This window comes from Betta splendens, chromosome 9 (assembly GCF_900634795.4).
Source record: "Betta splendens chromosome 9, fBetSpl5.4, whole genome shotgun sequence".
Classification (NCBI taxonomy): Eukaryota; Metazoa; Chordata; class Actinopteri; order Anabantiformes; family Osphronemidae; genus Betta; species Betta splendens.
In genome coordinates this window covers 4,005,384-4,033,266 of record NC_040889.2, presented here as the reverse complement: position 1 = coordinate 4,033,266, position 27,883 = coordinate 4,005,384, and the positions used below count along the sequence as shown (strand labels likewise).

General features: G+C 47.9%; 1 protein-coding gene across 1 annotated transcript in view; it reads right to left on the bottom strand.

Moving 5' to 3' along the window:
- Positions 1-8,334: 8,334 nt before the first annotated feature.
- LOC114861405 (NACHT, LRR and PYD domains-containing protein 12-like) overlaps positions 8,335-27,883 on the bottom strand; it is a 58,502-nt gene continuing 38,953 nt past the window's right edge. Inside the window, exons 9-16 of the mRNA XM_029160558.3 lie at positions 16,258-16,431; positions 15,021-15,194; positions 14,068-14,241; positions 13,495-13,668; positions 12,101-12,274; positions 10,432-10,605; positions 10,052-10,098; positions 8,335-9,927 (exon numbers count right to left, since the gene is read on the bottom strand). Coding sequence (XP_029016391.3) covers positions 9,413-9,927; positions 10,052-10,098; positions 10,432-10,605; positions 12,101-12,274; positions 13,495-13,668; positions 14,068-14,241; positions 15,021-15,194; positions 16,258-16,431 — 1,606 coding nt within the window. The 3' untranslated portion in view covers positions 8,335-9,412. The remainder of the gene's footprint in view (positions 9,928-10,051; positions 10,099-10,431; positions 10,606-12,100; positions 12,275-13,494; positions 13,669-14,067; positions 14,242-15,020; positions 15,195-16,257; positions 16,432-27,883) is intronic.

Here is a 27,883-nt window from a genome sequence, read left to right as displayed (position 1 = left end):
ACTTTCTGCCACAGTATTAAAATCTCCACATGAAATAATACTATATCCAACAAATAAGAGTTCTTTTAATCGCTTAAAGAATTAACCTTTTATTGTTTTTTCAGGAGCTGTGTATACGTTTAGAATACGATATTTCTTTTATCTGAAAAAGCAATCAACCATTAACAATCTACCAGGAATAATATCTCTTTTTCTGATAATGTCTTGTGATCTTAAGAATATCCCGACTCCATCTGCTGAATTATTCCCTATTGATATACTTACTTTATCCCAACATATTCAACAATAAATTAATTTCTTTTGTCCTATTGCTATGTGATTTTATGCTGCGGACATTCCATGTAGCAATCTTTAAGCAGCTTATTATGTGGGGGATGGTTTATCATCCAAGCGCTTTCCCTGACTGTGGGTCACCGGAGAACTAGCTGTTGTGCTCCGCTGACCACAGTCAGTCTGGAGGGGCTAAAGTCTGAGGATAAGCTCTCACTTGCACTCTGATTCCTCATCATAACTATCATCCTCACTATACTTGCTCTCGTTTCCTGCATATTGATTGGAGACTTTATCATCACCAGAAGTGGTGTGTAAAGCATCGAAATTCTGGATTGAGTGTACCTTGTCTGACTGAATTCCACTGGCTGTGGGATGATTATCCATAACAGTGTGTTGCTGATGATCATCTTCATCAGGACTTTGCTGTAGATGGTGGACATCTAATAAGGTTACATTCTGAGGTTGGTGATGATCCAAGGTGTTTTCATTCTGCGGCTGGTGGTCCTCCAGATGGAGGTCACTCTGTAGCTGCAAATTCTCAAGAGGAGGGTCAAGCTGTTACGGCAGATCCTCGTTTGAAGGGGATTCCTGCGTCTGTATGTATGTAAGTGGTGGAGATACATGCAGAGCAGGATGTTCTCGGGCAGTTGAAAAAAGTATGGCCCGGCTTGACAGCAACAGTGGAGAGGAAAAACTCCCTCTCTAATGAGGAAGAAACCTCCAGCAGAACCAGGCTGGATGTGGGCGGCCATCTGCCTTGACTGGTTGGGGTGAGGGGATAGAGAGAGAGAAAAGCACAGCAACAAAAACAAGCAACAACAGAGCACAGGCAGGATGGTTGGACCAGGGACTGGACACAGGCAGGATGATTGGATCCGCAGCTGCCCATCACAGACACAAAGCTCTGAGTCCGATGATACCTGTAGGTGTGTCATGATCTGTGTTTTTGTTCTAGTTGTTTCTTGTTGTCACGCCATGTCTTGTTGTCACGCCACATCCTGTTTTATTTTGTTAACTTCCTGTTTACCCAGTCGTCACCCTCCGGTTCCCAGTATCCACACCTGTTACCAATCAGTAATCAGTACCAGTATATAGCCTCACCACTCACAGACCCCAGTTGCCAGATTGTTGTATTCGTGTTCCTTCAGTGTAGTCGAGTTTCATGAGCGTTCCGAGTCTCTTGTGTCTCCGTGTATCCTGCCTGATCCTGGACTAACTATCTGACCGTGAGTTTTTGCCTGATCCCTGTCTGTACTTTTGCCGAGCCCTTTGTGTATGACCTGGACCGTCTGACCGTGCCTTAAAGAATAAACCTCTGTTGATCATAATCCTGCCTTCGTGCTGTGCATGTGGGTCCGCCGCCTGCCCGAGTCCCTGACAGAACAATCTGGCCAAACTTGGACCCAGCCAGCACTTAGCCTCCGGTCAGGTCAGTGACTGTTTTTTTTCTCTTGTTTTTTACGGCGAACATTAAATCTCCCGAGGGAGCATGGAGTTCACCTGCGCCGAGCTACCCAGCGACTTACGTGTTTATTTTGAAATACTCGCGGAGGATTACCGACGGGCGATTAACCCGGAGAACCAGCGCATCGCCGTGGAGGTGGCGATATTGACGCTGGAGGACGATGACACCGCGTTAGATCACCCCAGCGTTCATCGCCTCTATGAGCGACTGTGCGCGAAGTTTGATGAATTAAGCGACGCGCGCTGCACCACGCCAGCGCCAGTCGCACCGCCGATGGTTTCGGTTTCCTCCTCTCCGCCCCGTCGGACCGTCGTGCCTGCACCAACCTGCCCAGCTCCATGGTTGTTCCCCTGGGAGGATTTCCTGCTCTCACGCGGTCCCCAGTCTCCAGCCCAGCCGCGCGCTGTTCAGTCTCCAGCCCAGCCGCGCGCTGTTCAGTCTCCAGTCCAGCCGCGCGCTGCCCAGTCTCCAGTCCAGCCGCGCGCTGCCCAGTCTCCAGTCCAGCCGCGCGCTGCCCAGTCTCCAGTCCAGCCGCGCGCTGCCCAGTCTCCAGCTCAGTCGTGTTTTGCCCAGTCTCCAGCTCAGTCGTGTTTTGCCCAGTCTCCAGCTCAGTCGTGTTTTGCCCAGTCCCCAGCTCAGCCGTGTGTTGCCCAGTCCCCAGCTCAGCCGTGTGTTGCCCAGTCCCCAGCTCAGCCGTGTGTTGCCCAGTCCCCAGCTCAGCCGTGTGTTGCCCAGTCCCCAGCTCAGCCGTGTGTTGCCCAGTCCCCAGCTCAGCCGTGTGTTGCCCAGTCCCCAGTTCAGTCGAGCCCTGTTCGGTCCCCAGTTCAGTCGAGCCCTGTTCGGTCCCCAGTTCAGTCGAGCCCTGTTCGGTCCCCAGTTCAGTCGAGCCCTGTTCGGTCCCCAGTTCAGTCGAGCCCTGTCCGGTCCCCAGTTCAGTCGAGCCCTGTTCGGTCCCCAGTTCAGTCGAGCCCTGTTCGGTCCCCAGTTCAGTCGAGCCCTGTTCGGTCCCCAGTTCAGTCGAGCCCTGTTCGGTCCCCAGTTCAGTCGAGCCCTGTTCGGTCCCCAGTTCAGTCGAGCCCTGTTCGGTCCCCCGTTCAGTCGAGCCCTGTTCGGTCCCCCGTTCAGTCGAGCCCTGTTCGGTCCCCCGTTCAGTCGAGCCCTGTTCGGGCCCCCGTTCAGTCGAGCCCTGTTCGGTCCCCCGTTCAGTCGAGCCCTGTTCGGTCCCCGTTCAGTCGAGCCCTGTTCGGTCCCCCGTTCAGTCGAGCCCTGTTCGGTCCCCCGTTCAGTCGAGCCCTGTTCGGTCCCCGTTCAGTCGAGCCCTGTTCGGTCCCCAGTTCAGTCGAGCCCTGTTCGGTCCCCCGTTCAGTCGAGCCCTGTTCGGTCCCCCGTTCAGTCGAGCCCTGTTCGGTCCCCCGTTCAGTCGAGCCCTGTTCGGTCCCCCGTTCAGTCGAGCCCTGTTCGGTCCCCCGTTCAGTCGAGCCCTGTTCGGTCCCCCGTTCAGTCGAGCCCTGTTCGGTCCCCCGTTCAGTCGAGCCCTGTTCAGGTTCCCGTTCAGTCGAGCCCTGTTCCCGTTCAGTCGAGCCCTGTTCAGGTTTCAGCCCAGTCGAGCCCAGCCCAGGTCTCAGCCCAGTCGAGCCCAGCCCAGGTCTCAGCCCAGTCGAGCCCAGCCCAGGTCTCAGCCCAGTCGAGCCCAGCCCAGGTTTCAGCCCAGTCGAGCCCAGCCCAGGTCTCAGTCCAGTCGAGCCCAGTCCAGGTCTCAGTCCAGTCGAGCCCAGTCCAGGTCTCAGTCCAGTCGAGCCCAGTCCAGGTCTCAGTCCAGTCGAGCCCCGCTCCAGTCGAGCCCAGTCCAGGTTTCAGTCCAGCCCAGTCGAGCCCAGTTCAGGCCCCAGCCCAGTCGAGCCCAGTTCAGGCCCCAGCCCAGTCGAGCCCAGTTCAGGCCCCAGCCCAGTCGAGCCCAGTTCAGGCCTCAGTCCAGTCGAGCCCAGTTCAGGCCCCAGCCCAGTTCAGGCCCCAGCCCAGTTCAGGCCCCAGCCCAGTTCAGGCCCCAGCCCAGTTCAGGCCCCAGCCCAGTTCAGGCCCCAGCCCAGTTCAGGCCCCAGCCCAGTTCAGGCCCCAGCCCAGTCGAGCTCAGCCCAGTCGAGCTCAGCCCAGTCGAGCTCAGCCCAGTCGAGCTCAGCCCAGTCGAGCTCAGCCCAGTCGAGGCCAGCCCAGTCGAGGCCAGCCCAGTCGAGGCCAGCCCAGTCGAGGCCAGCCCAGTCGAGGCCAGCCCAGTCGAGCCCAGTTCAGGCTCCCGTTCAGTCCGGTCACGCTCAGGTCCAGTCGAGTCACGTCCCAGTCCAGTCCAGTCACGCTCAGTCCTTGTCCCAGTCAGAGGGCACCGTCCGTCTGACATCTGTTAGTTCCACCCAATCAGGCCCGACGTCTACTCCGTTGAGCTTGGCAGCTGTAAGCGGTCATGCCGGCTCCGGAGGAGACGCCGTCCCAGTTCCTGTCGACCCATTAGGGGTCGTTCTTGTTCCCGTCGGCGCTAGTAAGGACGCCGTCCCAGTTCCCGTCGGCCATGTTGCGGCCGTTCCAGTCCCTGTCGGCCATGTTGCGGCCGTTCCAGTCCCTGTCGGCCCGTTAGGGGTCGTTCTTGTTCCTGTCGGCCATGTTGAGGCCGTTCCTGTTCCTGTTCCTGTTCCTGTCGACCAAGTAGAGGTCGTTCCTGTTCCTGTCGAACAAGTAGAGGTCGTTCCTGTTCCTGTCGACCAAGTAGAGGTCGTTCCTGTTCCTGTCGGCCAAGTAGAGGTCGTTCCCGTCCCTGTCGGCCATGTTGAGGTCGTTCCAGTTCCCGTCCCTGTCGGCCAAGTTGAGGTCGTTCCAGTTCCTGTCCCTGTCGGCCAAGTTGAGGTCGTTCCAGTTCCTGTCCCTGTCGGCCAAGTTGAGGTCGTTCCAGTTCCTGTCCCTGTCGGCCAAGTTGAGGTCGTTCCAGTTCCTGTCCCTGTCGGCCAAGTTGAGGTCGTTCCAGTTCCTGTTCCCGTCGGCCAAGTTGAGGGCGTTCCCGTCGGCCAAGTTGAGGGCGTTCCTGTCTCTGGTTCCGTTCCCGTCGGCCAAGTAGAGGTCGCCCCAGGCCCCGTTCCTGTCGGCCCTGTAGCGGTCGTTCCAGTCCCCGTTCCTGTCGGCCCGAGAGAGGTCGTTCCAGTCCCTGTCACCCTCGGAGCCGCAGCGCCCGCCGGCCTCCAGGAGGAGGCAGCGCCTGCTGCAGTTCCTGCGCACCTCCAGGAGGAGGTCGCGCCTGCTGCAGTTCCTGCGCACCTCCAGGAGGGGGTCGCGCCAGCCGCAGTCCCGGCGGACCTCCAGGAGGGGGTCGCGCCCGCCGCAGTCCCGGCGGACCCCCAGGAGGGGGTCGCGCTCGCCGCAGTCCCGGCGGACCTCCAGGAGGGGGCTGCGCCCGCCGCAGTCCCGGCCGCATCTGTATCGGTTCCTGGCGGTCCGGCTCCGGCCGCACCGGCATCGGTTCCTGGCGGCCCGGCTCCGGCCGCACCTGCATCGGTTCCTGGCGGCCCGGCTCCGGCCGCACCGGCATCGGTTCCTGGCGGCCCGGCTCCGGCCGCACCGGCATCGGTTCCTGGCGGCCCGGCTCCGGCCGCACCGGCATCGGTTCCTGGCGGCCCGGCTCCGGCCGCACCTGCATCGGTTCCTGGCGGCCCGGCTCCGGCCGCACCTGCATCGGTTCCTGGCGGCCCGGCTCCGGCCGCACCTGCATCGGTTCCTGGCGGCCCGGCTCCGGCCGCACCCACTCCTGTCTCTCGTCGCGGTGGTCCAAGGAGGACGCTGCTGGTTCCTGTTTCTCGTCGCGGTGGTCCAAGGAGGACGCCGCTGGTTCCTGTCTCTCGTCGCGGTGGTCCAAGGAGGACGCCGCTGGTTCCTGTCTCTCGTCGCGGTGGTCCAAGGAGGACGCCGCTGGTTCCTGTCTCTCGTCGCGGTGGTCCAAGGAGGACGCCGCTGGTTCCTGTCTCTCGTCGCGGTGGTCCAAGGAGGACGCCGCTGGTTCCTGTCTCTCGTCGCGGTGGTCCAAGGAGGACGCCGCTGGTTCCTGTCTCTCGTCGCGGTGGTCCAAGGAGGACGCCGCTGGTTCCTGTCTCTCGTCGCGGTGGTCCAAGGAGGACGCCGCTGGTTCCTGTCTCTCGTCGCGGTGGTCCAAGGAGGACGCCGCTGGTTCATGTTTCTCGTCGCGGTGGTCCAAGGAGGATGCCGCTGGTTCCTGCCTCGTCCTTGGCTCGGCTGTCAGACTGGTGGCCTCGCCCTCGGCGCATCCTGTTGCTTGGATGGCGCTGCCTCCTGCGGCGCCGTCCGCCTCGACTCCTCAGCCTCCTGGATCAGCGTCCGCCAGGAGGACATCGCCGTTGGGGGGGATCCCCGTGGACGCTGGCCCAGCCCAAGGGCACTGGGTGTGCCCCTCTGCCTCAGCGGCGGCTAGGCAGGATCTCGCCGCGTCTCCACCCGCCTTAAGAGGGAGCGGCGAGACGTCGTTGTTGTTTTTCCTGGTCGTGGACTTTTGTCGGGTCATGTGGACTCTTGTTTTGGCCCTCCTCCGGTCCTCCCTCCACCCACCCTGCTAGTTTGCCTTGAGGGGTTGGGATTCGGTCCCTCCTCCTGGGACCACCCTCCGCCCGCCCTGGTTTGGGGGGGGGGGCTTCCGTGGGCGCCGTGGAAGGCGCCATGGGGGGGGGGGGTACTGTCATGATCTGTGTTTTTGTTCTAGTTGTTTCTTGTTGTCACGCCATGTCTTGTTGTCACGCCACATCCTGTTTTATTTTGTTAACTTCCTGTTTACCCAGTCGTCACCCTCCGGTTCCCAGTATCCACACCTGTTACCAATCAGTAATCAGTACCAGTATATAGCCTCACCACTCACAGACCCCAGTTGCCAGATTGTTGTATTCGTGTTCCTTCAGTGTAGTCGAGTTTCATGAGCGTTCCGAGTCTCTTGTGTCTCCGTGTATCCTGCCTGATCCTGGACTAACTATCTGACCGTGAGTTTTTGCCTGATCCCTGTCTGTACTTTTGCCGAGCCCTTTGTGTATGACCTGGACCGTCTGACCGTGCCTTAAAGAATAAACCTCTGTTGATCATAATCCTGCCTTCGTGCTGTGCATGTGGGTCCGCCGCCTGCCAGAGTCCCTGACAAGGTGAGGACAGAGTGGGGCAGAGAGAGAAAGAGTGGGGGAGAAGCACAACTACTGGAAAAAAAGAGACAAGGTTAGTTAAACATAACAAGAGAAGTCTAACCTTTTTATCTTCTGCTGTTTCAGAAAGTGGCCCTTCAAATATGAGTTCATATTTCTGCTTAAAAAGTTTGAAGCGTTTTTTAATGTCACCTGGATTAGTCCAGTCAATGAGAGGTGGTTGAAATCTGTCCGCCATTGTGTCATCAAAGTCCGTATTATAAACGAGGTATAGTGAGTTGCAGTTCACCTGTAATGTAGAACTCATGCAGTTCCACAAAATGTAGGAACTATCAGATGTCCTCTGATAGTCCCTGACGTATGTAATCACCATTTGAAGGTGCAACATATCCAGGAATTAGACCCGTCCTTAATGCTAATGTACAGTATTAGCATGTGGCTTTCCTTGTTCGACAAGATGCTTTTATATGATTCAGACTTGCATGTCGCTCACTAGATTAACTTCTGACAACATGTCGGAGGTGTGGTATGAAAAGATGAGGCAGGGGTAGTTATATAGGATTAGCAGCAGCTTTACTAGTCACTGCAGGGGGATACATGACACGCAGAGAACAGAAAAAAGACGAGCCATATATCATTAACTACCACCTAGTGGCATTTTCTAGCTGCTGTTTTGCTTTTACTGTCATCACTTGGAGTCTGTTTCAGGTTTCTGTCCAAGCATCAACATCGTTATTCCGTCTCCAGGCAGCTGAAAATGGAAGTCGCGTCTCTGATAAAATCCTTCGTTAAATGACCCTTATTTTGATTAGAACAGCATATTTAGGTCGCAGGTAAAAACAGGAAATGAAAGTAAGACTGACTTAGGTTGTGTTCATGCCATGTCTTAGTCTTCTGTTCACGCCATGTTGCGAGCTTTTTGCTCAAATAGGCCATGCTGCTACTGTACATGTAGGTCTCTGTTTAAGTATGTTGGTAGTTCTTCATTCAATTACGCCATATTGCTAGCCACGTTTTGCTCATGTTGTGCCTTTGCCTTTTCTGCTTGTCTCTTTTGTTCAGGCCAGGCCTCAGCCACATTATGTTAAGTTTTGCCCCCTGTAAAGGAGTTTTTTGTCTTTGAGTTTGGTTGAAAATAAACTGTATCCATGGATTCCTGGCCCGAACTTTGCTCTGACTCGTTCCGAACAGACTTCCACAGCCTCGATCCGCCATTTTGTGTGGCAGATCGTGACAGTTTGGCTACAAAACAAGGTGATGGGCACTTAGACAAGTTTTAGCTCAGTATATAAGCTGCGCCATACAGTACAGTACTTAGTTTGGCCTCATTAATTAGTAAGTCTGTCTACTAAAGATCCGTGAGTTAGAGATCCTTGCGGATTCAGTTTGTGGTGGAACTTTCCCATAAAAAGGCAGATGAGAGAGTTGTCTTTTGTGAGATTTATTATAAAAATTAATGAAAATAAAAATAATGGGACAGCAAATCAAAAACATGGAGGTTGATTGTACACATTAACATACCAAAAACCAGCTGGGGAGATCAGTGCATACACCACAAAGGTGTGATGTAAAGAGCCCACGATCCTCAAGTTGTTTCTGCCTTTTAACCTCTCTGTCCGACTACGGTGGAACGTCTGTGTAGCCCAATCAAACTCCATGCACCATCTCATCCCTGTCGCGTCTGTGTGAAGATGTTTACTTTCTCACACCTGCATTGCTGACGTCTAGAGAAAGGAGCACTAAGTCTCAACAGACAGAGAGACACAACTCTCCCAGGCCTTGGGTTTGGGAGCTAGAGTCTATCAGGCAGAGACAACCATTGAAAAATCTAGGTGAAATGTCAAATACATACAGTCAAGCAAAACATAAGATATTAATTGCACAACATAAGTCATAAATCATATAATAACTGCATACAATAAGAAAGAAACCATTTTCCCCATAACAAGTTCACCAAGCTTTTAAAGACAGTCCTAATACAGAGTCTGTTTCAGGTTTATATCCAAGCACCAACCACAAAATCATGATTGTTATAATATAATCATAGTTCAAAGTGATGCACATTTATATATTGTGATTATAATGTGATCATTTGTTGTTAAAGATAAATGAAGCACTTTAATGAGAGGCTGACAGAAAATTATCTGAAAACTGTTGATTGAATATTTCATTCAACAATCATCTGTGAACATCAACATGAAGCTTCTCACTAATTCACCTTGATTCTTCTCTGATCTCACAGTTTGTCACATGTTGAGCTGAAACATCCTGATATCCACTGAAAAACAACTTCACAACAAGTCTCCAGCATTTCATCCTGGAATAACCAGACCCTCTATCTTTAAAGGATGGAAGAGGAAGAAGTTCACAAGAAGTCATTTAGAACTGGTTCATAAAGAAACTGGTTTAATACACGAATCTGAAAATGAGACAGACATGAACAGACTGAACTATGTTCAACAGTGACAACGTTTCTCTGACAGGATCAAAATCTCACTACACATCACAGAGACACTGAGGAACCAGACCATAACCCAAACCCAGGATAAAGAGGTTCAGTGAATGTGGTGTTGAAGGTGTAAAGGTGCATCAGTTTGTCAGAGGAGACTCTGTAGAAGGTCAGAGAACCAGCAGGACAGTCCACATACACTGATACTCTGTGAGACACAGAGGAGGAGATGAATGTTTCTATATTATTGTGTCTGACATAGTAACCACCATCAGAGCATCTCAGACTCCAGGAGTGATCATTGTATCCAAACACACAGTCATTACTTCCTCCTTTCCTTCTGATTCCTCTGTAACTCACTGATATTTCAACCCATCCTGTCCACTCAACCTCCCAGTAACAGCGACCAATCAGACCATTACTACACAGCAACTGAGACCAATGGTCAAATCTGTCTGGATGGTCAGGATACGACTGATCCTCCTCCACATATGTCACCTTCCTGTTGTTGTCAGACAGTTGTAGTTTCCTGCTCACTGTGTGTGTGTTGATGGTGAGTTGATAAAAATCTGATGGCGAGAACAAGATACAATCCAGCTGCAGTTACTGATCTACAGTATCTTTAGTTTGATGATGACTCATGACAGTTTGAAGATGATTGACTGATGCTGATCTCAGTAAAAACACACTTACATTTGATCAGACCTGGTGTCAACCATCGGACTCCACCAGGCTCCACCCTGAAAGGAGGAGGGGGTCAGAGCAGCACATGCAGACGTGGACATTACATGGCTCTCACACACATTGTTGTAGGATTGTGTTCAGATGGAGGCTTGTATGTAGGGATGGACATTTAGCAATAATTAAGGAGCTGGATCCTTATCTTGGAATCTACGGAGCAGGAGGTGACGTGAAGAAAAAGCTTTGACTTCTCTATTTCACATCAATCTCGGGGTCAGACACCTGCTCTCACTCCACAAAACTAATGTGACACCACATGAAGCAAAATCTGAATGTGTTTACACATCTCTACTTGGTCCTCCATCAGACACTGTGTGTAGTTGTGTCCATACCTGAGAGTGTCCAGTTTCCAGTGTGGATTCTTTAATCCATCAGACAGCAGCTTCACTCCTGAGTCTCCTGGATGATTGTAGCTCAGGTCCAGCTCTCTCAGATGGGAGGGGTTGGAGCTCAGAGCTGAGGCCAGAGAGACACAAGCTTCCTCTGAGAGCAGACAGCCTGACAGCCTGAACACACACATAATGTTAAAGCACAGTTGTATACTACAGTGTGGATTAGAGGCAGATTTGGTCATTTACACAAGAACTGTTTAAGGTACCCAGTCTGGACCATCTCTCCCTTATATGGGAGAGCAACGGTGTTTTATTATGTGATTAACCTCTTAGGACCTGGCGAACACATGTGTGTACATCACGTTTTGGGTTATATTACCACAGTAATTAGTTCTGCTTAATTGAGACTTTTTAGCCACGTAAGTGGACACTTTCACCGCCCTCTAGTGGTGGGGGAAGAGTAAAACAAGCTACAGGTAAAATTCAAGATGGCGAAGAAGACAATAGAATGTTCTGGTGGCCACTTCAAACTGAAAGGTCGACTAAGTAAGAAATACACTTATATTTCATGACAAATTTTTAGTGAAACATGCATGAAAGGGTTGTAATTCTGTTATGACTTGCAAAATCGGCAAAAATACACATTCACATTCTATCAACATTTTTACTTATGCGGAACAAATGATGATGAAAGAGCTACAGTATACATGACTGGTACAGTAATGAAGAACAGGGTCACTGCAGCAGTGCAGAAATTACCCACTGACAAAGCCATGAAAAATGCAGGAATTGGTACCTCAACAGAGGTTTCCAATGAGGACGGAAAGTTGTGTGTAGTCAAGTGGTACAACAACAAACCAGTTCTGATGATGTCTGTTGTTCACTGTGCACAGCCTGAAGACACCTGTCAATGCTGGTACAGGAAATTGAAACAATGTGTGGCTGTCTCATGACTAAGCATTATCCGTGAGTACAACCTTAAGGTGTGGAGTTGGTGGAGTTGACTTGGCTGACAAAATGATCAGTTACTTTTGCATGAAGACTCATACTAAGAAGTACTGCGCATGCCAATGCACTTCACGGATCTGGGTTTAGCCAACAGCTGGCTACTCTACCGTAAGGACCTTATAATATGTGGTACATCAAAGAAGAGCATTAGAGTTCTTGAGTTCTGTATGGAAGTGGCGAGGACACTCTTGTACCAGCATCACAGTCAAGAAGACAATGCAGAGCTATCAGAAGAAGACGATGATTCAAAACAAGGGAAGAAATGTTTAGTGGTAGCAGTACCCCATGTCTCAGTCCACAGAAGGGCAAAAGCAGACTGCTGTTTAGGGTGGAAATAAAGACATTTAAATTTAATGCAAAAGTGCCTTTACTGGGTCTTTTTTTGGAAATTCAGACCGTCATTTTTCTCTAAAATTACATCAAGTCAAGAGATGATGCTTAGTTTTTATACTTATTGGATTCAAATAAGCCCAAATAGCAGAGAAAAAAAAGAGTAACAAATTAGAGCTCGGGTCTTAAGAGGTATTGATCCTACACAGATTAGACTTATTGCCTGTTTAATAACCTGGTTCTGTAGTTTGAACCCATTAAAGGACTTTACAGACAATGTGAGTGTGACTGTTCTGCACATTTCATGATCTTTAACTTCATGAATCCTGACCTGAGAGTCTCCAGTTGAAATTGAGGACTCTTCAGTCCAGTAGACAGTAGCTTAACTCCTGAATCCTGCAGGTCGTTCTTACTCAGGTCCAGTTCTGTCAGATGTGATGGGTTGGACTTCAGAGCTGAGACCAGAGAATCACAGCTTATCTCTGACAAACTGCAGCCACTCAATCTGAATAAAGAATCAAACATGTGGATCAAAGTGTTAATAATGAGTCAGACTTGTCCTGATCAGTGATGTTTAGTCCAAAATGAGCAAATTGATTTTGTGCTTGTGTTGTTGTGTCATCATGATCTCAGCTTCTACACATCATCCACATGTCAGCAAAACATTTATACACTGTTGATATCAGCACTGATTCACAAGCTGCTGCTGCTGCTGCAGCAGAAAACCAGATGTGTTGACTTCAGACTTCCGGTTCCTTTCAATTATCATCTTCTCTCTAAATTTGAACTACTCTGTATTGTCTGATGGAAAATTTTTAGACTAATGTTCGGATAAAACTCCAAACTGACCGCTATTGATGAAGTGAATTATCTTCACGTCATGGTTATTGATTACGTGACTGAGAGCTGAGACCTGCGGATAGAGCTCCACAGCTTCTCTCTGACAGGTTACAGGTACTCAATCTACTCAACCTGAAAGATGAAGATGTGGTTTAAAATGGAAATAAAACCATTCAGTGTCTCATGGTGTCATTATGATTTTCTCTCTTCAATAACATCTTTGTGTCTTTATTGTGATTTATCGGTTTATTTAATGTCTTCTTTATGGAGACAAATGGGACAACAGGATCCTGACTGAAAAGTTTATGTCTAAAAATGCGTAAAACTCTAATAAACACCAGTAAACTTCAGGCTTCGTCACCAGCAGAGAACAGAGACACTGACTGCACACATGCTTTTTTGTGGACCAAAGTGTCTCCTTAGGATCCAAGCTGTTGTTGACCTTCTTCACTGCTCTGGAACTCAATTCACTCAGAATTAATTTGCTTTTCTCTGCTTCTCCTCCAATCAAACATCATTCATTGTCTGTGGTGTTTAATGATCATCAATGAGCTTCACTCTATTACACTTCACTCAATATACTATTTAGTTCTGAGTGTCTTGCTCTGAAGCTGCTTCTGTCTGCTCCAAGCAGATTCTCTGTCTCTGCTTTATACAAGTGTTTATATTTAGTTCCAATCAGTTCTAAGAGTCACAGTCAAACATCATAAAAACATTTGAATAACATTCTCTTTTAAACCATCGTCACTTACATTTTTTCACTTCCTTCTTTCAGTCATTGAACGGTTGAATGTGATCATTCCTGAATGTGATTTGACCCCAACCTAAACCTGCTACAATTCATATCACATTAGACTCACACAAAACTAAAACATGGAGTCTGACCTCAGAGTCTCCAGTCGACAGTCTGAATACTCCAGAAAACCACACAGCTGCTTCACTCCTGAATCCTGCAGGTCGTTCTTACTCAGGTCTAGTTCTGTCAGATGTGATGGGTTGGACTTCAGAGCTGAGACCAGAGAATCACAGCTGATCTTTGACAACCTGCAGCCACTCAGTCTGAATAAATATTTAGATAAGATAAAACAAAAAAGAGTCAGTTAAATCAATTCAGTGTCTCATGATGTTGTCATGATTTTCGCTCAGATTCTCAAAATCCTTGTGTCTTTATTGTGATTCAGTGATTTGTCATCTTGATGGAGACAGAACCAACAATATGATCCTGACTGAAATGTTCCTGTCTAAACTCTGTCACCAGCAGAGAACAGAGACACTGACTCCACACATGCTTTAGTGTGGATCAAAGTGTCTCTATAGGATCCAAGCTCTCAGTCACCTTTGACCTTCGTCACTCTTCTGGAACAAGTGTGCAATCCTGAAGGTGATTTGACCTCGTGATAAACCTGCTGCAGTTCACTTCACATTAAGCTCACACAGAACTAAAACATGGAGTCTGACCTCAGAGTCTCCAGGCGACAGTGACGACTCTCCAGGAAACCACACAGATGCTTCACTCCTGAATCCTGCAGGTTGTTGTCACTCAGGTCCAGTTGTGTCAGATGTGATGGGTTGGACTTCAGAGCTGAGACAAGAGAATCACAGCTGATCTCTGTCAAACTGCATTCACTCAAGCTGAATAAAAAAACAAAGATGTGGATCAAAGCATTAATAATGAGTAAGATTTGTCCTGATCGCTGATGCTTAGTCTAAAATGAGCATTATTAGTTATTTTGTGCTTGTCTTGTTGTGTTGTCATGACCTCAGCTTCTACACATCATCCACATGTCAGCACAAGATTCATACACCTGTTAATGTCAGCATTAATTCACAATCTGCTGCTGACCTCAGTCACATCTGGAATCAGTATGAACCCAAACTTGATTGAAGCCAAATATTAGTTGATGTTTTTCTCTGATTCTTGTGAGAAATGCAATGAAAATTGTGAAGTTATTATCTCAGTCAACAAACACTTTGATGACAGTTCACTGAAATGAAGCGAAACTGCAGAATAAGAATATAGTGAATGAGTTTCCAACCAGGATGGACCTGCCTGGTCCCACTGGGAACAAACACACACTCACTGGTTGGATCCTGTTTGGTGCCACCTTGTGTTTCTCTGCAGTGGTTAGGTTCTGATGATCTGAACTAGTTCTGGTTGTTTCATTAGTCAGTTATATAAGAACATTAGGATTTTTTTCTGCTTAAGAAAGTATTTGGATTCAACAAATAAAGAATAATGTTTACATTGTTGTTTTAATGTTTAATGTTCATTCAGTGAAACCAAGGAGATCAAACTATAAATGAACGAAGAAACCAAACTATTAACTGTCAGGAGAGAAACCTGCTGGTTCCCTGAAGCAGAACCACAGTCAGAACCTATAACCTAGAACAGTAACAGTCAGTGAACTGACCTCAGAGTCTTCATTCGACCGTGATGACTCTCCAGAAAACCACACAGCGGCTTTACCCCTGAATCCTGCAGCTTGTTCTCACTCAGATCCAATTCTGTCAGATGTGATGGGTTGGACTTCAGAGCTGAGACCAGAGAATCACAGCTGATCTTTGACAGTCTGCAGCGTCTTAATCTGAATAAATAATCAAAGATGAAACAGTAAAAACAGTAGGAAAAAAGAGTCAGTTGAATTAATTAAGTGTCTCATGGTGTCGTCATAATTTTAGCTCAGATTCTTCCACAAAATCTTGTGTCTTTATTTTGATTCATTGGTTTGCTCCATGTCGTCTTAATGGAGACAGAACCAACAGAATGATTTTGACTGAAATGTAACTCTAAAAAAACACCAGTGAACCTCAGGCTTTGCCACCAGCAGAGAACAGAGACACTGACTCCACACATGCTTTAGTGTGGACCAAAGTGTCTCCATAGGTTCCAAGCTCTCAGTCACCTTTCACCTTCCTTACTTCTCTGGAACAGCGGTGCTTCCTGCTGCAGGTGATGGTGGTTCTGTAATGCTGCTAGAATCCGCTCCTCTTCTCTGCTCCTCCTCCAATCAAACATCATCCACTGTCTGTGGTGTGTGATGATCATTAATGAGCTTCACTCATCTATTTGTGTCCTGTTCTGAAGCTGTTGCTGATTCTCTCCTGCTTCTATTTGCTCCAAGAAGATTCTCTGTAGCTGCTTTGTACTGTAGTGTCTTTATTTAGTCTCAATCAGTTCTAAGAGTCACAGCGAAACATCAACACTTATAGACTTTTTTACTTCCTTCATTACAGTCACTGAACAGTTGAACGCGATTAGGACTGAAGGTGATTTGACCTCATAATAAACCTGCTACAGTTCACATCACATTAATCTCACGCAGTCTGACCTTAGAGTCTCCAGTCGACAGTCTGGGTACTCCAGAAAACCACACACCCATTTTTGTGTAAACCATTTTTCTCTAAAACTACATCATGTCAAAAGATGATGCTTAGTTTTTATACTTATCAGATTCCAATAAGCCCAAATAGCAGAGAGAAAAAAAAGAGTAACAAATTAGAGCTCGGGTCTTAACAGGTATTGATCCTACACAGTTTAGACTTATTGCCTGTTTAATAACCTGGTTCTGTAGTTTGAACCCATTAAAGGACTTTACAGAGTGTGACTGTTCTGCACATTTCTTGATCTTTAACTTCATGAATCCTGACCTGAGAGTCTCCAGTTGAAATTGAGGACTCTTCAGTCCAGTAGACAGTAGCTTAACTCCTGAATCCTGCAGGTCGTTCTTACTCAGGTCCAGTTCTGTCAGATGTGATGGGTTGGACTTCAGAGCTGAGACCAGAGATTCACAGCTTATCTCTGACAAACTGCAGCCACTCAATCTGAATAAAGAATCAAACATGTGGATCAAAGTGTTAATAATGAGTCAGACTTGTCCTGATCAGTGATGTTTAGTCCAAAATGAGCAAATTGATTTTGTGCTTGTGTTGTTGTGTCATCATGATCTCAGCTTCTACACATCATCCACATGTCAGCAAAACATTCATACACTGTTGATATCAGCACTGATTCACAAGCTGCTGCTGCTGCAGCAGAAAGCCAGATGTGTTGACTTCAGACTTCTGGTTCTTTTCATTCAATTCAATTCAATTTTATTTATATAGCGCCAAATCACAACAAAGTTATTTCAAGGCACTTTACAAAGTAAGGTTAAAACCTCACACAACTAAATCCAAAAAATCCCACATACAGCAAGCATTTAATTTGACAGCAACAGTGGAGAGGAAAAACTCCCTCTCTAACAAGGAAGAAACCTCCAGCAGAACCAGACTGGATGTGGGCGGCCATCTGCCTCGACCGGTTGGGGTGAGAGGATAGAGAGATAGAAAAGCACAGCAACAGCAACAAGCAACAACAAGCAACAACAGAGCACAGGCAGGATGGTAGGACCAGGGACTGGATGCAGGCAGGATGGTTGGATCCGCAGCTGCCCATCACAGACACCAAACTTTGAGTCCAATGATACCTGTAGGTGAGGACAGAGAGGGAGAAAGAGTGGGGGTGGGGGGGGGGGGGGGGGGGGGGGGGGGGGGGGGGGTGGGGGGGGGGGGGTGGGGAGAGAGAGAAGCACAACTACTGGACAGAAAGAGACAAGGTTAGTTAAACATGGGACAATGATGGGAGGTTATGGGACAGAGGAGGTAGAAGGAACAGAGGAGCTCAGTGTATAAATTAAGTCCCCCAGCAGTCTATGTCTATTGCAGCTTAACTAAGAGATGGTTCCTGTGACTAACAATAATTGCCAGTGACCTGAACCATCTCTAACTATAAGCTTTATCAAAAAGGAAGGTTTTAAGCCTAATCTTAAAGGTGGAGAGTGTGTCAGCTTCTCGAACCTGAAGAGGGAGCTGGTTTCCAGAGGAGAGGAGCTTGGTAGCTAAAAGCTCTGCCCCCTGTTCTACATTTAAACACTCTAGGAACCACAAGTAGCCCAGCGCTCTGAGAACGAAGTGTTCTGCTGGGAGCATAAGAAACTATAAAGTCTTTAAGATAAGAATGAGCTTTATCATTGAGTACTTTGTATGTGAGTAGGAGAATTTTAAATTATATCCTACATTTTACAGGCAGCCAGTGCAGAGAAGCTAATGCAGGAGAAATGTGATCTCTCTTTCTAAGTCCTGTCAGAACTCTGGCTGCAGCATTTTCAATAAGCTGTAGGCTTTTGAAGGAGCTGTTAGGACATCCTATGAGTAAGGAGTTACAGTAGTCCAGCCTAGAGGTAACAAATGCATGGATCAGTTTCTCTGCATCGCTCTGAGAGAGGATGCTTCTGATTTTAACTATATTTCTAAGGTGGAAGTAGGCGGTTCTGGAGATTTGTTTAATGTATGATGTAAAAGAGAGATCCTGGTCAAACATGACACCAAGGTTCCTCACAGTAGAATCTGAAGCTAATGTTATGCCATCCAGGGTGGCCATCTGACTCAATAGTGTCTCTCTCAGACTTTTAGGCCCAACAATAAGAATCTCAGTTTTATCTGAGTTTAGTTGAAGGAAGTTTTGGGACATCCAGGATGTCTTTTAAACAACCCTGAATTTTGACTAGTTGATCTGTTTCATTTGGTTCCAAGGACATATATAGCTGAGTATCATCTGCGTAAAAATGAAAATTAATAGAATGCTTTCTAATAATCTCACCTAGAGGAGACATGTATAGGCTAAACGGAATTGGACCCAGCACAGAACCCTGTGGAACTCTATAGCTAATCCTTGTGCGTGTGGAGAATTTATCATTAACATGAACAAACTGGAATCTGTTCAACAAATAGGATTTAAACCAATGCTGATCATAACAACCAATGAATGTTATGATCAATTGTATCAAATGCAGCACTAAGATCTAACAGGACAAGGACAGAAACTAGACCATTGTCCGAAGCTAATAGAAGATCATTAGTGACTCTAACCAGAGCTGTTTCTGTGCTATGATGTTTTCTAAATCCTGACTGAAAATCTTCATACAGGTTATTCCCACTAAGGTGGTCAGATAATTGTTTAGCCACGATTTTTTCAAGAATCTTGGAAATAAAGGGTAAATTTGAAATGGGCCTATAGTTGGCTAGTTGTCCAGGGTCAAGGGTTGTTTTTTTTCAATAGAGGTTTGACCACAGCCACCTTAAAAGCCTGTGGTACATAGCCTAGTTGTAAAGATTGGTTGATTTGATTTAATATGGATGAGCTGATTAAAGGTAGAACTTCTTCGAGTAATCTGGTTGGGATTGGATCTAAAAGACAAGTGGACGACTTGGAAGAGTTAATTATTGAGGTTAACTCCATATGAGTTATGGGGAAGAAGCTGTCTAGGTAAGACAGAGGATTTAATAAATTTAAAGTTGATGCATCTAGACAGTGCTTTCTGTCATTTGGAAGAAGTCGCTGCTGAATGTTTTTTCTAATGATGATAATTTTATTAGTAAAGTAGTTCATAAAGTCATTGCTGCTGAGATTTAAGGGGATAGTAGACTCAATACAGCTATGACTCTTTGTCAGCCTGGCTACAGTGCTGAAAAGAAACCTGGGGTTGTTTTTGTTTTCCTCAATTAGGGAGGAATAATATGTTTTTCTAGCAGCACAAACTGCTTTTTTATATTTCATTAGACTGTCCTTCCATGCAATGCAGTTTACATTTATTTTGTTGGAACGCCACTGTCTTTCTAGTTGTCTACTCCTTTGCTTTAGGCTGCGGATCTCTGAGTTATACCACGGAGCTAACCTCCTCTGATTTACTGTCTTCTTCTTCAGAGGAGCCACTGTGTCTAACATTGTACGTAGAGAAGCTGCAGCATCATCTACAAGACAGTCAACCTGTTCATAAGGATTAAGGTGACTGTTCTCTGTGTATCTACAAGACATTGAGGCAAAAGATGATGGAATCATCTGCTTGAATCTGGCAACAGCGTTGTCAGATAAACATCTGCTATAGTAACATTTCTTTCCAGCTGTTATAGGGTCAGTTGTGCTAAATTCAAAAGTTAATAAGAAATGGTCAGATAACAGAGGGTTTTGGGGAAGAACTATTAAATTATCAATTTCAACCCCATATGTCAGGACAAGATCTAGGGTGTGGTTAAAACGATGAGTGGGTTCATTTACCTGCTGTGTAAAACCAATAGTGTCTATTAAGGAGTTAAAAGCAGTGCTGAGACAGTTACTGTCAACATCTACATGAATGTTAAAGTCGCCCACTACAATGACTTTATCTGTGCTAAGAACTAAGTCAGATAAGAATTCAAAGAATTCAGTTAAGAACTCCAAATATGGAGCAGGAGGACGGTAAACAATACAAAACACAACTGGCTTCTGAGTTTTAGAGTCTGGGTGAGAAAGGCTCAGAGTGAGGCTCTCAAATGAGTTATAACTATGTTTAGGTTTAGGAGTAATTAATAAATCTGATTTATAAACTGCTGCTACTCCTCCACCTCTACCTGTACATCTTGGAACATGATAGTTGATGTGACTCATTGGAGTCGACTCATTTAAAGTAGCATATTCATCCTGCTGCAGCCAGGTTTCAGTGAGACAGAACAGATCTATGTGATGGTCACTTATCAAGTCGGAAGCTAAGGGGTTAAAAAGGATTTAGATGAGAGAGATCTGATATTTAATAAACCACACTTTATTAGCTTACTGTTACTTTGTTCTGTAAGAGGAACTGTTTTGATGTTTATTAAATTTGATTTGTGTGTGACTTGTATAGTTTAGGTGGTCGAGAAGCAGACACAGTCTCTATGTGATAACTAAGACTAAGAGTGGGTGGCGGCTGTAGAGAACATGCAGAGAGGCGTGTAAGACTGGGACTCTGCGTCCTGGGCTCTACTCTGAGTTGTCAGTGGAGTGGAGTGGGGAGACTAAGCATTATGGCCATGTTACTAGAGAGCAGAGAGGCTCCGTTCAACGTGGGATGGACGCCGTCTCTTCTAATCAGCCCAGGTTTTCCCCAAAAAGTGCTCCAATTAGCCACAAAGCCCACATCGTTTGCAGGACACCACCTAGACAACCAGCGGTGGAGCGATGACAGCCAGCTATACATGTCATCGCTGGTCACATTGGGGAGGGGTCCGGAGAAAACTACGGAGTCCGACATTGTTTTGGCGAACGAACACACCGACTCAATGTTAGTTTTAGTGACTTCCGATTGGCGTAACCGGGCGTCATTAGCTCCTGCGTGTATTACGATCTTAGCGTACTTACGCTGTTTCTTAGACAGGAGCTTAAGATAAGACTCAATGTCGCCCGCTCTGGCCCCAGGCAAACACCTAACTATGACCGCTGGATTCTCTAACTTCACGTTTCGGACTATGGAGTCACCAATGATCAGAGTGGGTTTCTCAGAGAGTGTGTCGCTGAGGGGGGAAAATCTGTTTGAAACGTGAAGTGGTTGGTGGTGAACCGTGGGTGCCTGCCTAAAACTACGTTTCTTACGAGCCGTGACCCAGTCGTTGCCCAGCTGCCTGGGACCTGCCGGGGGACTGGTAGCAGCTAAGCTAGGAGGCTCCGCACCGGCTAAAGGGACATGGCTAGCTGGCCTGTTTTCTAAAGTGCGAAGCCGAGACTCTAAGTCTAACAACCTCGCCTCCAACCCTGCAACTAGCGTACACCTATTACAGATACCGTTACCATCACTAAAGGAGGCTGTTGTGAGTCTCCTCCCAACCTCGGAGGGCGGCACTGAGTAACTGTTTCCTTCCGGGAACATCATTAACTTGGGGACTATTTAAGTGGAGGATGGAGACTCCTCCAGTTGTCAGTGTGTTATGGTGGACTCTCAGTTTGCGTCTGGCTTCCTGAATGACGGTTGGTTTTGTGTTTAGTTTGGATCGTGAACAGCCCTGTTACTTCTAATTTGGCTACTCGGTGCAGCGACCTATTGTGTCCTAGTTTTGTTTGGTAGTGACTTCTGTTTTGTATTATTCCTCTGTCTAGTTTGTTTGGCCCTGCTTCGCAGTGTGCCTCAGTTTAGTTTATGTACCTTTTGCCTACTCTGTAGTGACCCTTGGTTTTGTGTAGTATAATAAATATATCATTTTGTATTCTGCCATCCTCGCCTGTTACTGCTTTTGGGTTCTGTCCTGTCTGGTCTTGGTGTTTGTAACAGTACACACTGACCAAACATGGACCCAGCAGCAGGAGAGGAGGCCTGGCAGGTTCCGAGCCTTAGCAGTGCTCGTTTGTTAATTGACAGCCCACGCACTACAGCCCGTGCTGAGGCCTTGCGTACTCTGCGGGAGATCGGCAGTGAACCAGCGTCTTTAGAGACGATCCCGTCCTCCCAGGTTAGATTAGCCCCTCCCGACAAGTTTTACGGGGATGCCTCTCGTTGCCAGAGTTTCATTACCGCGTTGCGGCTAAAATTTAGAGTAGAAGCGGGGCTGTTCCGATCCGAAGGGGAGAAGGTGGCGTACTGCATCTCGCTGCTAGGAGGAAAAGCGCTAGAGTGGGGTGCGGCGGAATACGAGAACAACTCAGCCTGTGTCGCCACTTTCGAGGGATTCGCAGAGGAACTCACTTCCCTGTTTAACCCCGTCGCGCATCGCCGAGTGGCGGCAGCCAAACTGTTCCACCTGTTTCAAGGACGTTCCTCATTAACGGATTACGTGGTACAGTTCCGCACGCTGGCGGCCGGGTTGGATTGGAGACAAGAGACCTTGTGCGATCGTTTTTATGACGGTCTCGCGGAGGAGATCAAAGATGAGTTGGCGGGGCACGTACTTCCGGATAGACTGAGAGATCTTGTGGCGCTGGCGGTGGCGATCGGCCAGCGTTTCGCACAACGCGAGGCGGAGCGGGGACTGTTACAAACACCAAGACCAGACAGGACAGAACCCAAAAGCAGTAACAGGCGAGGATGGCAGAATACAAAATGATATATTTATTATACTACACAAAACCAAGGGTCACTACAGAGTAGGCAAAAGGTACATAAACTAAACTGAGGCACACTGCGAAGCAGGGCCAAACAAACTAGACAGAGGAATAATACAAAACAGAAGTCACTACCAAACAAAACTAGGACACAATAGGTCGCTGCACCGAGTAGCCAAATTAGAAGTAACAGGGCTGTTCACGATCCAAACTAAACACAAAACCAACCGTCATTCAGGAAGCCAGACGCAAACTGAGAGTCCACCATAACACACTGACAACTGGAGGAGTCTCCATCCTCCACTTAAAAAGTCCCCAAGTTAATGATGTTCCCGGAAGGAAACAGTTACTCAGTGCCGCCCTCCGAGGTTGGGAGGAGACTCACAACAGAGGCAGAGGATAAGCTAAACATAAGACACACCGAGCACCGAACAGAGCGAGAGGGAGAGGAAAAGGGGGAAGCCATAGCAGGAAAGTAAGCTAGGAGCGACGCTAGCGGAGAAAACACTTGTGTAAATTAGCAGGACGTTTAATGAAAGGAAAAGATGCTTGAGTGTTACAAGCTTGTTTTGCAACTTTTAGCAGTCGCTATCAGATATAAAACGATAATATTTAGAAAAGAGCGGAGAGTAACGCTGTACACACACAGCGGCAACAAACCTCAGTAACCGGAAGTGACGCGATACGCTTACCGTCAGTCAGCCAACCACCATCAGAACGGTGGTTCCATGTTCATTTCCTGTTTTATTCATCATCTTCTCTCTAAATTTGAACTATTCTGTATCGTCTGATGGAAAATGTTTAGACTAATGTTTGGATAAAACTCCAAACTGACCGCTATTGATGAGGTGAATTATCTTCACGTCATGGTTATTGATTACGTGACTGAGAGCTGAGACCTGCGGATAGAGCTCCACAGCTTTTCTCTGACAGGTTATAGGTACTTAATCTAGTCAACCTGAAAGATGAAGATGTGGGTTAAAATGGAAATAAAGCCATTCAGTGTCTCATGGTGTTGTCATGATTTTCTCTCTTCAATAACATCTTTGTGTCTTTATTGTGATTCATTGGTTTGTTTAATGTCAGCTTGATGGAGACAAAACCACCATGATCCTGACTGAAAAGTTTATGTCTAAACTCGAATAAACACGAGTGAACTTCAGGCTTTGTCTGAAGATTCCTGTCGCCCTTTCGACGACTAAGATTCCTGTCGCCCCTTCGCTGGCTGTGATTCCTCTTGCCCCTTTGACGGCTAAAATTCCTGTTGCCCCTTCGCTGGCTGATATTCCTTCGCCGCTCCGTCAGCTCAAGCTCATGTTCCTGTCGCCGCTCAGTGGTCAGAAGCTGACAGGGGGTCAGCTTCCAGGATCGAGGTTCCTCCTCCTCCAGCTAAAGATTCCCCCTGCTGTCCAGACGACACCCCCACCTTCATCGCAGGCATGTCTGACAGTCTGTTCTCCAGGATAGGTCACCAATGCTCAGCCCCAGTCGTGTTCCTCCTGGTGCACTTCTTAAATACCACCAGTGCCACCATGATCCAGATGCCAGAGGGCATCTCATCCAGGAAGCAGCAGTCTTGGTCCTCAGGATTCCTGCACTGTGCCAGAGTCTACAGGCACCACAGGTTTCTCGCCCAGCCCCGGTCCAGTCAAGCACGGCTTCTGTCCTGTCGAGCTCCGCTGCCGCCCAGCCACCAGTTCCTGGTGGTCCGGTGCAGACCAGATCTGCCTCAGTTCCTGGTGGTCTGGCCCCGACAACACCTGCCTCAGCTTGGGGTGGTCCGACCACGTTTGCTTCAACTCCTGGTGGTACGGGGTCTGCCACATCTGCATCAGTTCCTGGTGGCACGGCTCCGGCCACGTCTGCAATGGTTCCTGGTGGTCTCCGGACCACGTCTGTCCTGGCTCAATGTTTGTCCTTGTCTCCGGTTCTGGCTCCAGTGCCACATCTGTCCTTGTCTCTGGTCCTGGCTCTGCCGCCACATCTGTCCTCGTCTACGGTTCTGGCTCTGGCATCACGCATCAGTTCCTGGTGCCCCAGCTCCGGCCATGTCTGCATTGGTTCCTTGTGGCTCGGCTGCGGCCACATCTGCAACTGTTCCTGGTGGTCCGACCATATCTGCAATGGTTCCGGGTGGTTGGGCTCTGACCACGTCTGTCTCGGCTAAGGCTAGCCCAGCAACGTCCACGTCTGTCCTGGCTCCACATCTGAGTTCGTCTTCAGTTCTGGCTTCGGTGCTACATCTGACCTCGTCTCCAGTCCTGGCTCCAGCGCCACGTCTGACCTTGTTTCTGAGTCCGACTCATCGTGGTACTGGACTCTTCGTCATTTTTGTTGTCTGGTGGTTTCCTTTGCCTGTCTGTTTCAGGCGTGAGTTTCTTTTTTGGGGGGGGTAATTGTTGTGCCCTCCTTCCATCCGCCCTCCGCCCGCCCTGTTGGTGTTCTGCGCGGGTTTATTTTGAGTTTTTTGCCTTCCTCCCTCCGCCCATCCGGCTCGGTTGTTTGTGTTTTTTTGGGCGTCTGGGATACACCCATGGGGGGGGGGGGGTGTGTTCTGTCATGAACCTGGACTGTTCCTGTGTTGTCTTTTGGCTTTCCATTCCATTCCATTCCATTTCCTGTTTTATTTTGGTAGTGTTTCCAGTTTCTGTTCTGTCATGTATTTTGTCTGCTTTGCTTTGTGCCAGTCTCCCATCTGTGTCCCATTTGTAATTACCTCCCTGCATTTAAGAACCTCCATGTCTTTTGTTTTCTGCCAGTTAGTTTTGTCGAGCACCTGATCTGACAGACTTCCAGCAATTCTCATGTTAGTCCATGGTTTTGACCTGTGCCTGTTTTTCACTGCGTTCCCTGCCTGTACCTCTGCTTGGATTTGTGTTTACTGGTTTGACTATTGCCTGCCCGACCAACGTTTTTGCCTGCCGTTTTTGGTTTATGTTTAATAAGCGTAGTTGATTTCGAGTTATGTCTCCTGAGCTGTGCAACTGGGTCCCTCACTCCTGTCCACTCACGATGAGCCCTGACAGTTGAAACCATTCATTGTCGCATTGTGTATATGGAGCTGAAGACGCTTGAGAATGTACGGCGAAAGACCCAAACACACAGCACACACAGACTTAGGTTTGTGGAGGTTTAATAAAGCTTGTTGGTCAGACAGGCAGAGGTCGGTACACAGGTTTGCATGGATGATTGCAGTGATACAGACACAGATAAGGCAATCAGTGGTTAATCTCAAGCAATAGTAAAAATTACCAGAGTCCAAAACCAGAAGCCAAGCCAAACCAGGTGAGGTAAGGCAAGGCAAGGCAAGGTCAGCAACGAAACTAGAACTGGTACACAAGGACTTACAGGATATTGACGTTGGATAGCAGTGGCGTGCTGTGAGGTTCATGGCTAGAGTCCAAGTATACAATCATAATACCTTAAGAGTGTATTTTTCCACTATTTAATTGCATATTTTACTGCATATTACTACTGGACACATTTCACATTTTATTATCATACCTATCTCATCTAAAGGAACATATTTGGTCTTGAAGGAACGTATCTTTTATAGCAGTAAGAGTCCTGACCTGTAGCCTCAATGTATTTTTCACAATTTATACTCATTGTAAAGTAGAGAGTTGTAAATGTTCAATTTTGACCCTTGGTGAAGTTTTACAGTATGTTGTTTTCAAAACTTTAAATTCTGCTTTAATCAGTTGTACAGGTTTGCTCTCCATTATGATAACATAGAATACTTCACTCAAGTTCAAATTTACCTCTCAAACACAGTTGTTTAACTCTCATTCAGTAAGTCTTTTTAGAAAATTGAAAACTGTCAGGTTTTGGTCTTGTTTCCAGTTTTAATTTTGAAAGGTCTTAGTTTGTCATCCGTGTTTTGGTTCCAGTTTTCATTTTCTGTTTTATTTTATAACATTTCCGGTTTCCGTTCTCACCCTGTTGGTTCCAGCCTCACTTCTGTTTCTCATTACACACACCGGTCTTGGATAAGTCTGTAATCACCTGTGTATTTAACTACCAGTCACCATAGTGTTTGCCAGATCGTTGTACGCATGTCGTCGCTATCCAGCATTCAGTGTTCAGCTTACCTCGTCTTCGACCCTGTTCCGCGTTCCTGACTATTGATTTTTGCCTGATCCTGACCGGTAGTGTACTCTGTAGATTCTGTTACTGAACCCTGCCTGTTTACTGGGCGTGATTAAGCCTACTCCCTCTGTGCCTCAATCTTCGTGCCTACAAGTGTATGACCTGGACTGTCTGAAAATACGATTCTGGTATTAAAGCCCTTTTACTCAGACCATTTGTCTACTGCGTCGGCACTGCGCATTTGGGTCCTCTCTCTGCCGTTCCTGTGTCAGGACTCGGGCAGGCGGCGGACCCACATGCACAGCACGGAGGCAGGGTTACGATCAAACAGAGGTTTATTTCCAAGGCAAGGTCGGACGGTCCAGGTCATACACAAAAATGATCACGGCAAAAGTACCGGCAGGGATAAGGCAAACTCACGGTCAGGTAGTAGTCCAGGGTCAGGCAGGATACATGAGGCAAAACAGGAACACGAAACACGGGAAACTCGGAGACGCTCAGGAAACACGGAACACTCAGGAAACACGAATACACTGAGGAAACACGGAACACTCAGGAAACACGAATACACTGAGGAAACACGACAATCTGGCAAGTGACTACGGGAACAGGAGGTGACTAAATACACAGGTGAGTGATTAACTGATTACAGACAGGTGTGGGTGAATGAACTAGGGAGTGAGCACTGAACTGGCAACGGGAAGTCTACAAAATAAAACAGGAAGTAGTGTAACAACAGGGCATGGCGTGAAACATGACAAACAGGACATGGCGTGGAACATGACAGTACCCCCCCCCCTATGTCGCCTTCCACGGCGCCCACGGAAGCCCCCCCCCCAAACCAGGGCGGGCGGAGGGTGGCCCCAGGAGGAGGGACCGAACCCCTACCCCATAAGGCACACGAGCAGGGTGGGTGGAGGGAGGACCGGAGGAGGGCCAAGGCAAGAGTCCATATAACAAAGTCCACGAACGGGGAAGAACACGAAGTCCAGGGATTCCGTCACGGAGGGTGACGGCGTGGCGAGATCCTGCTCAGCAGCCGCTGAGCCAGGGTGGCACTCTTAGTGCCCTTGAACTGGGCCGATGTCCCCGGGGGCCACCCCGAATGGCAACGTCCTCCAGGCGGACGCTGATCCGATGGGCTGAGGAGTCGAGGCGGGCGTCGCCGCAGGAGGCAGCGCCATCCAGGCAGCAGGAGGCGCCGAGGGCGAGGCCACCAGTCCGACAGCCGAGCCAAGGACGAGGCAGGAACCAGCGGCATCCTCCTTGGACCATCGCGACGAGAGACAGGAACCAGCGGCGTCCTCCTTGGACCACCGCGAC